The sequence below is a fragment of the Muntiacus reevesi genome, chromosome 7, assembly GCF_963930625.1.
Source record: "Muntiacus reevesi chromosome 7, mMunRee1.1, whole genome shotgun sequence".
In the NCBI taxonomy this organism is placed as follows: Eukaryota; Metazoa; Chordata; class Mammalia; order Artiodactyla; family Cervidae; genus Muntiacus; species Muntiacus reevesi.
Genome location: NC_089255.1, coordinates 32,478,933 through 32,494,082, shown reverse-complemented (window position 1 = coordinate 32,494,082; position 15,150 = coordinate 32,478,933). Strand labels below are relative to the sequence as shown.

Below are 15,150 nucleotides of genomic sequence, written 5' to 3'. Positions count from 1 at the left end.
ATGTGACTCCATTGAGATGATTAATTACTTATTCAACCTGTGTAGGACACGTTTCCAACAGTGACATCATGTGGCCTCAAGAAGCAATGACAGTGAACCAAAGAGTTAAAGTTCATTTCCTGCTAATGTGGAAGTCAGTGACCCCTTTGTGCTCTTGGACTTCAGAACTGTCAAGGCTCCTGATCATTTAGGATGGTGGGGAAGTTCAAAAGGAAGCTTGAGTATATCCTGTTAATAAGGCATGTGCATGGTTCAACAATTAATTGGAAATGGTGTCTCAGTGGTAAAGAATCTGCCTGCAATGCAGGAGACACGAGTTTGATCCCGGGGTTAGGAGGATCCCCTGGAGGAGGAAACGGCAATCCACTCCAGTATTCTTCCCTGGAAAAATCCCATGGACAGAGGAGTCTGGTGGTCTACAGTCCATAGGGTTGCAAAGAGTCTGACACGACTGAAGCTATTGAGCACGACTTGACCATGTTTAGGTTATCCCAAGTTTGTGAAGCAGTTAATATACCATGTGCTAATTACTTTAGCATCCTTGCTTAGTTCAGCCTTGGAGATCTGGATTTCCACATATTTATACTGAGCTCTTTCCAATAGTTTATCTCAAATTATGATCTTGAAAAGCTATAGTTTTTACTGTTAGGAAGACACATGAAGTGAGCTACAGTTCTGAGTTTAATTGCCAAAGTTGTATGTTTATGTGTAAGGCTAAAACTAGTGATTAAGTCAATGTCTGCCTTTGCCTCCAGTATCCTTTTCCCCTTCTCTGAAATTCAGTGCCCCTTTGCCTTTGGGAAACACATTCCATATAGCTTACATGGGGCTGATTCCTTATCTCTTTCTTGTCCCTTTGCCTACCTTGTTCCTTTCAAGAGGTTGGACATATGGTTCATGGATTCGTGCTCGACTAATCAGAGTATTCCCATCCATTTGGCTATACTGATTGTGTGACAGGGGTAGACAGTTGATCCCAACTAAGTCAATTTATCTGAACTTTCCTGCTGGAGCTATTAGAAAAGATGGTTTCATTCTGCTAAGGATGCAACTCTGGTAATATGAGGCTTAGGCTATTGGTACCATCTTCTTGCTAAATGGAAAATGCCCATTCAATGAGAAGAGAGAGAGGTGAAGCTCCAATGACATTGTTTTCAGACTTCTGGATCCAGTCATGCCTGGAGTCCCAGATTTTTAGTTCTATGAGGCAATACTTTTTTTGTGTGCTATCTATTTATACATTAACTTAAACTAAGGCAGTGTGTAACCAAAGAGTTCTAATATAAGTAATAAACAATCTTCTGCTTTGCAGGATCCAGTGTCTTAAATTTTTAAGATTCACCAGAAGAACTGATCAACTCTAATTTTGTTCAGCATCTATGATATTATTCCCCCAAATTGTCTACTTTGTTTACTCTCTGGTTCTATTTAGCTTATCCACATAGCCACAGAAATCCATTGACAGAGCTCTTTACTGGACAAGGTTAATCTTGGAAAGACAGTGCAAGGAGGGATGGTAATGAAGTAGGCAAACCTCAAGGGAAAAACTGAAGAAAACCTCTTCCCTCCACAAGTTCCGTGTCTCCTAGTCTATGGCTCAGATGCTACTTGTCTTCTTTTGCTCAAGGGTATTTCTTGGGGATCAGTGGGGTAACACGTCCTCTGTCTCAAGTGTGAGAGATGGGAAGAGGAAACATTTTAGCTTCCACAAGATGTTCCTGCTCAGTATCTTGGGCAGTATGTTGACAAAGAGATCTGGATTTATAAAATTTAAATGGAACAACAAGTAGCCCAGCAGTCTGATGAAAAACAGGGTGGTGAAAAAGAAATATTGAAAAATCCTGGAAAGAGAAAGCCAAGGAACTGTTAACTAGAGGTTAGAAAACCTGGAATAAAACAGTCATACCTGAATGGATGTCTGATTCTTTGATATTCAGATGTCTCTACTCCTAACAACCCCTTTTAAAGGCAACCTCTTCCCATATGGTCTGCCAGCTACTCTCTCCCATCACCATTATCTCCCATCACAATTCTCTTTCAGCATTATCACTATTTAAAGGTATCTTGTTTTGTTTGTTTTTATTTTGGAAAATTGTTTTTGCTCCAATTTATGCTCTATCAGCAGGGTGTGTTTCTGCGGCTCCACAACATCTTCAACATCTCATATTATCAGATTTTAAAGCTTTTGCCAATCAAATGTGTATAAAGTAATATATCACTATGGTCTTAGCTTGCATTTCCCTGATGAGTGATGGTGCTGAACATTTGTCCATATGTTTATTGGTTTTATGTGATTCCTCTTGCCCTTTTATCTATTATGCTATTTGGGCCTTTCTTATTAATTTGTAGGAGAACTTTGTATATTCTTGATATCAATCATTTTCCATTGTGTTTATTTTGAATATTTTCCCTCTAGTTTATAACTTTCACCTGCTCTAAGGTGTTGAAGAACAAAAGTTGTTTTTTTCAAAATTTATTTTTAATAAAGTCTAATTTATCAACCTTTCCTTTAATTAGATTGAATGCTTTTTGTATCTTGTTTGAAAAGTCATTCTCTACCCCTTGGCCTAAAAGATACTATTTTCTATTAAATCTTTATGGTAGTTTATAAATATGTCCACGAATTCTTTGGTACTCCTCCTTTTGAGAACTTCCTTTCCATCGGAGCATGGAATAGACTTGAATGACTTGCTTCTAAAGAACAGCATATCGTGGAAGTGACAGTGTGTGAGTTCCTAGGCTATGTACTAAAAGCATTGCAGCTTCCTCCTTACTTTCAGGAGGAAGCCAGCTGTGAGTTTGCGAGGACACACGAGCAGCCTGCTGGAGAGGGCCTTGTTATGAGGAACTGAGACCTCCTGCCAACAACCAGCTGTGTGAGTAAGCTCCTTTGGAAATAGATCCTCTGGCCTCAGCCAAGCCTTCTAATGACTGTAATTTCAGTCAACATCTTAACTGCATCCTCATAACAGACCCTAAACTAGACCCACCCAGCTGAGTAGCTCACAGATTTCTGACGCACAGAAAATGTGAGTTGATAAAATGTTTGCTGTTTGCAGTCACTGAATTTTGGGGCAATTTGTTATGTAGCAATAGATGACTAATACTGAGTTTTATAAGCTTTTAAAAATTGATATTTACATCTTTAACTTATCTGGGCTTGATTTTTGTTATATTGTATAGTAGTGATTCAATCTTATTTTTTCTCATTTAGATAACCATTTTTTCCCCCACCATATTTATTGAACAATCAATCCTTTCTTTACCCTCTGACATATAACCACTGTCATATATCAAGTTTCTGTACGTACACTGTTTCTGAGCTCTTTGTTCTATTCCATTGGTTGCCTTTTCTATTCCTGTGATAACACCACGCCATCATAATTACTGTAGCTTCCGAGTAAGTCTTGATATGTCAAAGGACATGTTTCTCATTCCTTAACTCTCCTTTAAAATTGCCCAGGTCATTTTTTGACCCTTTACTCTCCCATATATGCTATATTTTATTATCATTTTATTCAATTTCATGAAAAATCTTTTGGGGAGTTTGATTGGAATTGAATTGATTTTATTCATTATTTGGAGACCATTGATATATTTATGATATTAAGACCTCCTATCCATGATCTTGGTATTCTCTTCTTTCATTTGTGTTACCTTCAATACTTCCTAATACAGTTCTGTAAATTTTCTTATGGTAGTCTTGATTTCTTTTTTAACTGATTAACTGTTTTGCACTTGTGGTTTTAATATGATTGACATGAGCAAACCTCCCCTGTTTCCTTTGCTGTATTACCCTCATCAAGCTGTGGCAGGCTGCATTCTGCCCCAGGACAAATTCACTGTCCAATTCCACTCACCAGTCAAAAACGGTCCCTTCCCCTCCAGTTTTCTGAAGTTTTCCTGTAGAGTTAATCTTGATGACAAGATCCATTCTAGTACAGGTTCTTGGTCAAAATGAGAATCAAAAGCTGTTTACAGTCCTCTTCCCACCACTCTCCTTGATGTTGGATACCGTATTCATAGAAGGGCCTGGGATGACATCTCTGGGAGGACATGCCTAGGTACAATCTCAGGATCAACCTTGCTTTCTTATCAGCACACATATACCAGTGTCCCAAGGATGTGGATCAGGACAAGAGGAAAGACATTTGCAGTTCGATGTGATAAGGTAAATCTGCTGGACTTTAGGCTACTAAATTTTCTTTAGGCTACCAACTCTCTTTGATTTTTTTTTTTTTTTTTTTTTAAGGCAGATAGTTTTTATCCTAGGAGTTCACATGGGCAATTCCACGCTGGGCACTGGCTTTTGAATTATCGGTGAAGGTGGCCTAGGAGTTCTAGGGAAAATTCTTTTAGTTGTTCTGGGAACATGTATTTAGGGATATTGGAATATGTATTACTTCACTTATCTGGTATGAAGGAGTATCCCTCTTAAGCAAATTTTCCAGACAATTGGAGCTGGCCTTTAAGCACTAATAATTTTATGTTAACCATTTTGATGGGACTCTTTCTAACTCACATTTCATACCACTTTAAATTTATGTTTCTCTATGCCTTCTTAAACATATTAAACATAATTTGACCTTTTCTTAAAAATGAAGGGACTTCAATACTAATTTTACTTTGCAATCACGGTGATTCCCTAAGGGCTAATATCCACTCAGTTGTTTGAATTTTGAGTTCTTATTTGTATTAACAAGATTTTTGAGCAGTTTTTGTGTGCTGGATACTGTTAGGTGCTATCTCTTTCTCACAATCATTTTCTCTCCCTTTTATCTGTTGTTAGGCAGTGGTATCCTTGCATTTAGAAATTCTCTCCCTATTTTTATTTTTCACATTAAGAGGTAGTATGCTGATGTAGCAAAGTTTAAGGGAAGCATATCTCACGCAATAGTGTAAAAACCCAATCATCATGCTTATGAACCACAGAAGGATCTCCCCATTTCTAATCTACTGATGTTACTGGAAAACCAGACACATCAAACTAGTTGAAAGTGTTAAAGGGAAAAAGGAGTAAGAAGAGACTTACCACATCTCTTCTAGGTAATAAGATTCCTGTTTCTAATTACTGGTAGGCCACTAGCTTCTAATACTGGAAAGTTGAGATTAGTAATCACCTTCAGACAAGGAAGTCATAGCATTGACTGAGAAATGCAGTCATTGTTGACTTGACTCTATGTGTGTGTGTGTGGTTGTATGTCTAGACTTTGCTCTCTGCCAAAGTAGCTAAGTAGAACTCCTAGTTTTCTGGGAATTTTGCTCAAAGATATTTACTTACCTTTTACAGAACCCTGCTTTCTTCTTTTGGAGAGAGTTATCCTAGGAGAAGAAAGGACAGTGATAAATAAACAATTTCTGGAGGCTATTATCACTGCCAAATAATATCCATTGAGCTGTTAATTAAATGTTATTTTAGATAAAATTTTAACAGATTTTTTTCATACACATAAGGAGATGAAATTTTCAAAGTCAAATATATGTGGGTATATATGGATGTGTGTGTGTGCACTCAATACTTCAGTCATGTCGGACTGTTTGCGACCCCACAGACTGCAACCCGCCAGTCTCTCTGTCTATGGGATTTTTCAGGCAAGGATACAGGAGTGGGTTGCCATGTCCTCCTCCAGGGGATCTTCCAGACCCAGGGATTGAATTCGTGTCTCCTGCATTGGCAGGCGGATTCTTTACCACTGAGCCACCTGGGAAACCCATATATATATATATATATACATACACATACACATACACATATATATGTAACTGCATCACCTTTTTATATTCTGATAGTAAAGAAAGAAGACATAGAAAGGGAAGATCATACAGCTAGTAAGTGGCAGGACCAGGCCTGGATCCCAGGTCCTCTGAGTCCACTTTCTGGGCTGTCTCACCTATACCCTTACCTTTGGATTAGCCACTGACCCTTAGAGAAGTTTATAGGCTATACAAACCACACAAACATATTCTAAGAGATAAAATTTGAAAGCTGTAAAAATGTAAAGATGAAGATAAACTCTGGATTTCTATGACATTTCTCTTCCAAATGTTTTCTCAGTTATTTTCCTTTTAACTTCCTTGTGAGATAAAAGGAAGAGGAATTATGATCATATTTTAAAACTGTGGAAATAGGCTTGCTGAATTGGAATTAGAGGGTAGCTTTCTGGGTTACAAAGTCAATTCTACAGCTTGAGTGAGATTAAGTGGCATGCTAGCTGGTCACCTGCTCAGGTAGCCTCTCCACAGGGATTGCTCAAACCTCATAGGTCATTGAACCATCTCATGGTACTCTCATAATCCTGATGAAGACAACCCTATTGTTTCTCTGATAGGTGGCCAGAAGGAATGATTTAATGAGCCACTGGGATTAGACGATGGGACACATTGGGGAACATGCCAAGCTTGGTTCTAGAGAGGTGGACTTCAGTTATTTCAGGAGTTTGTCTTGCTGAATGGAGTACATAAGCTTGTGACCAGAATAACCTGTTCAGAACAGTGAGAACTACAGTCATACAGTCTAATAAATATTCAGACATCTGGAGGACTTCAAGGATAGTCAATTGTCGATATTTGCTTTTTAAGAAGAGACGACTTCTCCTTTCTATGATTATAAAGACTGTATATCTCAACAATACAAAATTCCTGATGAATGTCAGCCTTGGTTCTAAGGAAGTATAAATTACAACTCAAGTCCAGTAAGATTTATCTATGTACTTGCTGCCATAAGATACCAAGCAGTCCCAGAGGTCTGGTGCTCTATGTCCATATCTGTTTCCTTCAGGCCTTTGCATATGTGCTGGTAGCATCATGATGTTAAAGCTGTACAGACATGGAAGGTGTATCATAAAGAGACAATCGCTTCCTAAGTTTTAACTCATAGGCCAACTCTGGTTAGATGGTAACAGATGCCCTTAGCCTTCTGTGCAGTGAAAGATTCAGGACCATGCTGGGATCATCAGGAAAGAGTGCCGTGATTGGTGCAGAGTAGTGGGTATACATTGGCCTTTTCTCCGTAGAGTGCACCCTCAGTTACTGTTCCTTCTTGCTTCCATTCTAAACTCTCTCTGCTCTTGGACTGGTTTCTTTGAGAACACATCGTTTGCATGGCTGTAGGAGGGAAAACCGTTGTTCCTAGTGTCCTCTTGGTTTGAGGTTGGAATGCTTTGAGATTACATCTAGTACTGTTCTTGGAAAATGCACATGGGAAGATTGATAGATGTTTGGTGGCTTATAGTAATTTTAGAAACTCCTTTGAAAGGCAGTGATGCTGAAGAAGCTGAAGATGGAGTGGGTACTTGCCTTGTTATTTTGGCTGTTATACTCTTTGCTTGTGGAGTTCATGCACATAACTTTTGATCTGGGGGAAAAGAACCAAGACAGAGATTGGATAAAGTACACACGGAGATTCATACTACATGGTGGTTATTTAAAAATAGTTTTATATTCTAATGCTATGCTGTCCACTATTGTAGCCATTTGCTACATGCAGCTATTTAAATTAATTAAAAAATAATTTCCTCAGTCATATTACCTGTTTTTCAAGTACTCAGTAAATGGCTTAGTGGATACTTAATAGATAGCATATAAATTTTTGTTGAATAGTCTTGGTTTAGAAACTTAGCTTAGCAGTCAAGCCATACCTAGTACTCAGGAAGGATTTTGGGAGACTTGAAGGTGTCCTTTAAGGGTGAGAGCCTCCAGGTCCCGGTGCCTTGGACACCAGGTCACCGTGTGTGCCTGCTTAGTTAGAGGCTTTATGCAGTTTGGGTCTCTTTCTCTTCATCCTAAGATTCCAAAATATTTAATAAATAGAGATACTTCTTGACTGAGTTAAGATTTAACTTCTAAAGAGGGTCAAGAAATTGAAGTGAAGTTTTTGATTTAAACTGAAGAATTTAAGTGTCTCCCAGGGAGCTCGGTGGTTAAGAATCTGCCTGCCAATGCAGAAGACATAGATTCGATCCCTGGGCTGGGAAGACCCCCTGGAGGAGGAAATGGAAATCCACTTCAGTATTCTTGCCTGGGAAATCCCATGAACAGAGGAACCTGGAGGGCTACAGTCTATAGAATCTCAAAAGACTTGGACACAACTTAACAACTAAATGACAACCACAAAAGAGTTAAACTCTTTTGAGAAACTTAAGGAGTCTTTTTGGGGGGGTAGCTTTTCTTTTATTTATGTTTAGTATAATAGTATACAGTTTGAGTTTCATAATATGATAGCCTTAGCGGGTGTCTGGAGGTTAATGTCATACCTGTCCCATATAGTTTATAATTTCTGTATATTTGAGGTAAGCGAGGATGGTATAAATTATAAGACCTTTTCTGTGAAATATAAGGCATGCTCTGCTTATTAAGGTGCCTGACCACTAGCCCTTTTTAAGGCACACGTTCCTGGCCTTAATATAAACCCAAATAATTGGTAATATGATAAAGTTAGGAAGGGAGATGCATTTCTAGATTCTTTTTAAGAAAGCTGGGAAAAGGACCTGCATTTTAATTTGGTTTATTGTAATCATATTGTGTATACACTTGAAAATGGTGCTGTTTTAAAAAATTGTGTATTTATACAGTAACAGTATATGAATTCATTTATCTTGCCTTAAAAAAAAAATAAAGTTGGTGTAGTGTAGGGGGAGTTGACCTGATCATTATGGAGGGGGAAGATATGCGGTGTCAGGGCTCATACAATTCCAAATTGGAATTAGTCAGAGAGATGTTTGCTCTGACCCAGGCTGAGATGGAGTTACCACTAAAACCAGGATGTTCCTTTGTTTGCCAAAGCTCACACTTCTCTCTCAAGGAATCGAGTTTCTAGTTCTTCTTGTATTTTCTTCAAAGTTTCCTGGTACTTCTTCAAAGAGAAATAAAGTAAAGCACAGTTACTAATTAAAGCCCTGTGCTTTTCCTAATCGTAATAAACACACATTATTACATTGTAACATAGATGTTTGATATTCCCACTGCCACTTTTCCTCCTTCCTAGCCTTCACTCCACCATTACTGATCTCTCACTATATTTCATCATTGGACAGGCCCCTGGCAATAATTGGGATTATAAATAGGAAAAGTGCTCATCATTAAGTTAAAGGCACTAAGGGCTGGGAGACCAGGGAAGTAAAAGAATGATATTGGTGATGGAGTGTCAAGGACTCTAAAGTCCCTTTGGAGTGACACCTTGAAGAGTTAAAATTATTCCAGATGGTCTTCTCTGAAAAACCTATTTCCATTTCACCGTGTACCCGAACAAACCCTTTGCTATCTCTTTACTGAGAGGCTGTACCTTTATGCAGAGAGCTTGATCTTCACAGAGCTGGGCCACAAATGCATAGTCTTCTATTGCCTGGGAAGCCAAAATTTATTACTCTTAAATTTTCTCAAGGAATTTCTATAAGAACAATAGTATACTTGTTTCCTCCTGTGTACAAGACCCTAAATGTAGGCTTCTAGTTTTTCTAAATATGTTTTTTGTACATATAAACTAATTTTCTGAGGATATACTTTATAGTCCCATGGAGATTATTTGGGGATAGTTGGGAGAAGAATAGATACTAATTTGTGGAAAATAGACGTTATGGAATGTATCCTGTAAAAATGTTAAATAGAAGGTAACCTAGAATACTGTATTCAACCTCCATTCCTTCTTAGCCTCCTGATCCCATGTAGTTTTGGAAGTAGAACATTATTATAACTTCAATCATTTGAAGAATGTGTTAGGTTGTCGGACCAAGAATCACATTTCCCTTCCTTTGGGAGAAGTAACGTTGATGTTTGTGGTTACCTTGGCTAGCTTTTTCTCTTGGTCCGCACAGGAGGCTTCCAGTTGCTGTAACTTAACCTATAGACAGGAAAAGAGGCTGGTAACTCAGCAAGGCAAAAGCAGAATTTCATTCTGAAATGCTATCACAAAGCTTATCTCACAGGTGGTTGAAGTGCGTCAGGCACATTTCAGATACCTCTTTGATGGAGAGCCGTCAAACCACCCTGTGCGGCTGCCTGGTGAATCCACTGAGCATCCATCAGTGCTCCCTTCGCTCTTAAACTTCAATTCTTAGCTTCCTTCTTCCTTAGCTATTTCTCTTAGAAAAAATCAATCTTGAAAACATCACTGTCCCCTTTGCATTTGTATTTTCATTACTCAGTCCTTTCTTCCCCCTGTATTCCTCTTTTCCTTCCTTGAATGTTTGATGAATGTCATTTTATGTCAGCCACTCTACTGAAATGACAGGGAAAGGGTGAGGGGAGTACTCAGGGTACAGTGATGAGCAGGACTGACAGGCTCTCTGCCTCGCAGAGTTGGCATTCTGTGTGGGGCACGTAACAAATCAACATGGTGATGATAAGTGCCGTGAGAGAAATAAAAGCACAGAAGTGTGCTGAGAGTGAGTGATGGAGTAAGAGCGATTATAGGTGGTTTGTGAAGGCCTCTCTGATGATACTTGAGTTGAAGTCTAATTGATAAATATTAGCTAAATGGAGATCTGGAGGAAATATGTTCCATGCAGAGGTTATAACAAGGGCCAAGACCGTGAACTTTGGTGTGAATGAGGAAGTTATGTTGCTGTCCATAGGGTCGCAAAGAGCCGGACCCAACTGAGGCAGCTGAGCACACGTATAATCACCTTACTTGGGTAAAACTCACCAGATACTTGTATGACCAATTTAGTGATTTCTTTTCTAGACTGGATCCCATGACAGGATATATAAATTTCCCAGCATACAGCAGATTTACAGACCCTAGCTCTGTCTCTATGAATTCATACACATACTAGCCAGACTCTTAAACAGTCACTTTAAAAATTATGTGATTTCAGGTTTTAGCTGTCCAAAAAAGGGAAAGAATAGTTTATATATACAATTTCACTCAATTTTCAAACTGAGGTTGGGAGGGACTGATTAAATTGACCTTCATATACCACACTAAGCACTGGGGCCAGGATTTAAATTAGGGACTTCAGCTGCCTCCAGTGTTACATATGTATTTGTGTTTCTACTCTTCCTCATGGAAGAAAGAACAAAATATATGCCTTCAGAGCAAAATTCCTGACTAAGAGCAGAGGAAAATTCAGCACTCAATGGTCCAGGCTTATGCCTGACATGGGTAAAACTACAAAGAATTTATCTCAACTTTGACAGTTGTTTCAACTTGAAGGCTTGTTTCCTGTTCACATAGTCCAAACCCATTCAAGATTGCTTTTCCATTTACCTTTGACTCTTCTGGGGTTCCCTTTAGATTGTCTTGTTCACACTTTGTTGCCTTTTGGGATTTCCTTGTAAGCTACAGTTTCAAATAAAAAAATTCAATTGCAAATAAAAAATACATTCAATAAAATAAAAAAGACAAAGACCTTCTCTGGTGTGTGTGGGCTGGTAATTTGGCCTTGATAAAAGCTGTCAGGAGATGGTCCTTTGGTGGATACTTTGTGCCCTTGAAAACATTTTTATTCTGCCTCCAATTTCTTCTTACTAGTCTTGGTCATCAAAGCTAGATCTGCTCAAGACAGGGGTACTTTTCCAAACTCCTAATCCATGCGGGGTTATTCAGGGCTGCAGGTCTGGGTCAGAAAGCATGATAAACATAGGAAGCCCACTGTATTCTGAGCAGGAGTTAAGATAAAGGGAATGTCTAGATGAAGAAAAGGGAATTCTTAAGAATTAAGTGCTTTTAAAAGTCTCTGTTGAAAATAAAATTAATTCTCACTATAAAGTTGCCAGCCAATCATTCCAGAATATCTGTTGGAATCCTTTTCCTTATAACACAATGAAGAACCCACTGTATCACTGAATATCCTGAATACCCCACCCATTTCTTTCATCTGATACTTGTAGGGAAGATTGGTGGAATTTATGTTATCGGGCTAAGTTTCAGGAGAGTAGTTCCCACCCCAGCACAGGCTGGTCTGACACATGAAATCCCCTATGATCACTTTTGTTCCCTTGCCTCTCTGATGACTGCAGATGCAGCGGGAACACTGGGGAACACAAGAGCCCTATCCCACCTTTCTTTCAAGTTCTGCTATGCTGTGGACCAGGCTCTCATTCTTCCTTTCCTGTTGAGAAAAAAGCAGAGTGTAAGTGGGCGTGTGCATATCATCTTTTTTTTTTCTTTTTTCAGTTGATTGTTCTCCATTTCACTCCAGTGATTTTTCCTGCAGGAATTCTACCTTACTGCATAATGTCAGGTGAGGAATCTGTGGTTTGATCTCAATACATACCTGCCAACTTACCAGGGACAGAGATGCCCACACACAGGGCTTTCCAGTACTAAATATTACCAAAGAAACCCTAACCTCCACACATTCCTTTCCGTGGATGGTCACATCCTGCCACAACTTTTGAGTTGACTACACATTGTATGTAAAAAGGAAAGACTATCTCATTCTTTGGAAGGACTGACTGTGAAACTGAAGCTCCAATACTGTGGCCACCTGAGGTTAAGAACTGACTCATTGGAAAAGTCCTTGATGCTGGGAAAGGTTAAGGGTAAGGGGAGTAGGGGGCAACAGAGAATGAGATGGTTGGATGGCATCACCAACTCAATGGACATGAGATTGAGCAAACTCCTGGAGATAGTGAAGGGCAGGGAAGCCCGGTGTGCTGCAGTTCATGGAGTCAAAAAGAATCAGACATGACTGAGCAACTCAACAACAACAGCAATTTATTTCACGGTTGATGAGAGACAGGATGATGAATATAACCTGTCGAATGGAACTTCCCAGTTTCTTGCTTACCAGTCTGGCAGTTTCTTCTTCCACCTCCTGCAGGGCTCTTTCCCTTTCCATCGTGGCGTTGTTCTCCTCCCACTCCTCATCCTCTGCCAGGTCCCTGGTCTGAGTGATCTCATTTTCCAACCTGGATGACAAGCACACACCGTGAGGAACTCAGCAGTTTCAAGGGTACCTCAGTGACCGTAAATATGAATCTCAAGTTGGAAACCCTTCTTTCCTGGATTCTTAGACTCAGAATCACTTTCAAGGCAAGAAAAGTAAGATTCCTCTAATTCCCAAATCAAATACCTCAATGTTCTTTCAACTCAGGTAAATATCACCCAATTTTTTAGGAATCTCCTTGAAACTTGCTGTAGTTCAGGTTTGAGCTGTAGAGGAATGCCGAAGAATGAAGGAGAAACTTTGCTGTGTAAGATTTAGATATCCAGAGCAAACTGGAAAATTCAGTTTTGTCCCGTTTTCCCCATCCCATCCTCTGGACTGAGTACTTTCCACATGGAACCCCAACACTCACCTCTGAATCTCATCTTCTTTCTCGTGGATTTTGACAAGAAGGTCCTGATTTGCTTCATCTATTCTCTGCATATCCCTTTCAAGGTCCATATTCAAACTGTTAATGTTCTTCTTTGACTGGGCCAATCTTAAGATTTCCACTTTCTCTGACCTGTAGACTCAGTCCCCAAAATGAACAAGGGCCAGTTATTTTCAGGTCAGTAATCTTTGGACTAAAGGGCATATCTAAAAGGTGTTAAATTCATTAACCTGCCTATTTCTGGGAACATAGCTTTCCATTTTCATTCTTAGGAAATTATATTTCTTAATCGTGCTCTACAGTTTGTTTCAGTAAGTCTCAACTTGGTTAGCAAGGGAGGTTTTTCTCGGCTTTCTCAGCCAAAGTGCTTGATATACTAGTGCACCTCTACTTTGGTTCCAGAAGTCTTGCTTCCTTAAACAGCCCTCTGCACTGGTTTCTCAGACAAATTGTCCACAGAATCTGCTCATGCAATCCACTTTTGTTAAGTACTTTTATCCAGGTAGCTGGCACATTCCTAATGATTGGGCCCGGCCTCATGCAGAGGCACAAGTGATTTCCACTGGCAGGGACAGCTTCAGTCTTTCCCTTCCTCCTTATCTCAAAACTTCTGCTCCAGTGCCTACTACAAAGCTTGAAAAATGTACCATGACAGTCACTCCATTAAGTTAACGAATGTGATCCATGCATACGCTTTTAAGAATACAAACATCTTTTTGAAGTAAATTTGAATAAAATAAAGGTTAACACTAGCGTGGTCTAGAAAGGGTACCTGGCACATGGGAAGCTCTTAGTAAACTTTTCTTGTATCAATTAAGTAGTTGGCTTTTTAAATAATCAGCCATAAATAAGTTAGTGAGGCAGAGAGATTTTTGAGTAAGAATGAGGGATGATTTTGGAAAAGGAAGTCCTACCTTGGAAGGACTTTAAAATAGCTGTCACTTAGAAGGGAAAACTTATAAAAGCTGTCCCTTCAGAAGGGCACAAAGCGCTTGGGGCTGAATGCAGTGGGGGATGGATAGATAGTAGATGGGGAGGGAGAGGAAAACCGGGACATGAAGCAAGACAGCAGCAGCGGGCCTTTGTCATACCTTGGTCCTTGGATGTGGCTTTGTGTAATTAGGATTACTTACTCATAATCTAGCTGATCTTCCTTTTGTTCTTCCATTGTAGATTTCCCTAAAATATCACAGAGATGTATCTAATGAATTGGGGAAATGGGTCCATTTATGAAATAGGGTAACTAGCTTAGAGCCCCCAAATACAGAAACAAAATTAACTGGTTTCTTCCCACCAACTTCATGTTTTGGCCATGACAAAATTCAGCCTTTTGGTTTTCTGCTCATGATCTGATTATGCCTCAGTAAGGATGCAGTGAGGATACAGTATGTACTGGATATTTTAGCATATATCCTGTCAGCAGATATATTCGGAGATAGTTCACCTACACAAGATCCTTTGGAATTCATATGCTGCCATAAGAATCAATAGTTATCAATTGTTAAGTCCCTTTCTGCTCCAGGCCCAGATGCTTTCCTAAAGAGGTCATGGACATGGGTGTGGGTGTATAACTTCTCCGAAAAGTAATCTCTGTGCTCTCTAGCCTGGTGTCTATAAGAATCTCCAGATATTAAGATCTTAGTATTAAATAGGTTTCAGAAAAACCAAGCAGAAGTAAGTAATTTGGCTTGCTGCGCCTCCTTGGTTTCCCCTTTATCTCCATTTCTTCTGTAAACTCCACCTCCCTTCTGATGTGTTTGGTCTTCCTGATTCTGCCCTAGGCAGTTAGCTGCTGAAGCGTCAAATCTTTCCCCAGTGGAACTGCGCAATAGATTCTCAGAACCTTCAGGACTCTGCTGTTGACATGGGGAGGGCGGAGCAGCACGTCACAGT

General features: G+C 39.5%; 1 protein-coding gene and 1 non-coding gene across 2 annotated transcripts; both read right to left on the bottom strand.

Moving 5' to 3' along the window:
- Positions 1-1,642: 1,642 nt before the first annotated feature.
- Positions 1,643-14,425, bottom strand: TMCO5A (transmembrane and coiled-coil domains 5A). Its single transcript, XM_065941770.1, is given in 11 exon segments — positions 1,643-1,886; positions 2,810-2,834; positions 7,293-7,354; positions 8,787-8,851; positions 9,281-9,340; positions 9,779-9,835; positions 11,204-11,275; positions 11,997-12,047; positions 12,729-12,849; positions 13,240-13,389; positions 14,391-14,425. Coding segments are annotated over 11 exon segments (942 nt in total).
- LOC136172802 (small nucleolar RNA U13) lies at positions 4,834-4,938 on the bottom strand. The gene has a single exon (XR_010664136.1). It is a non-coding gene; the product is annotated as a small nucleolar RNA U13 (small nucleolar RNA).
- Positions 14,426-15,150: the final 725 nt, after the last annotated feature.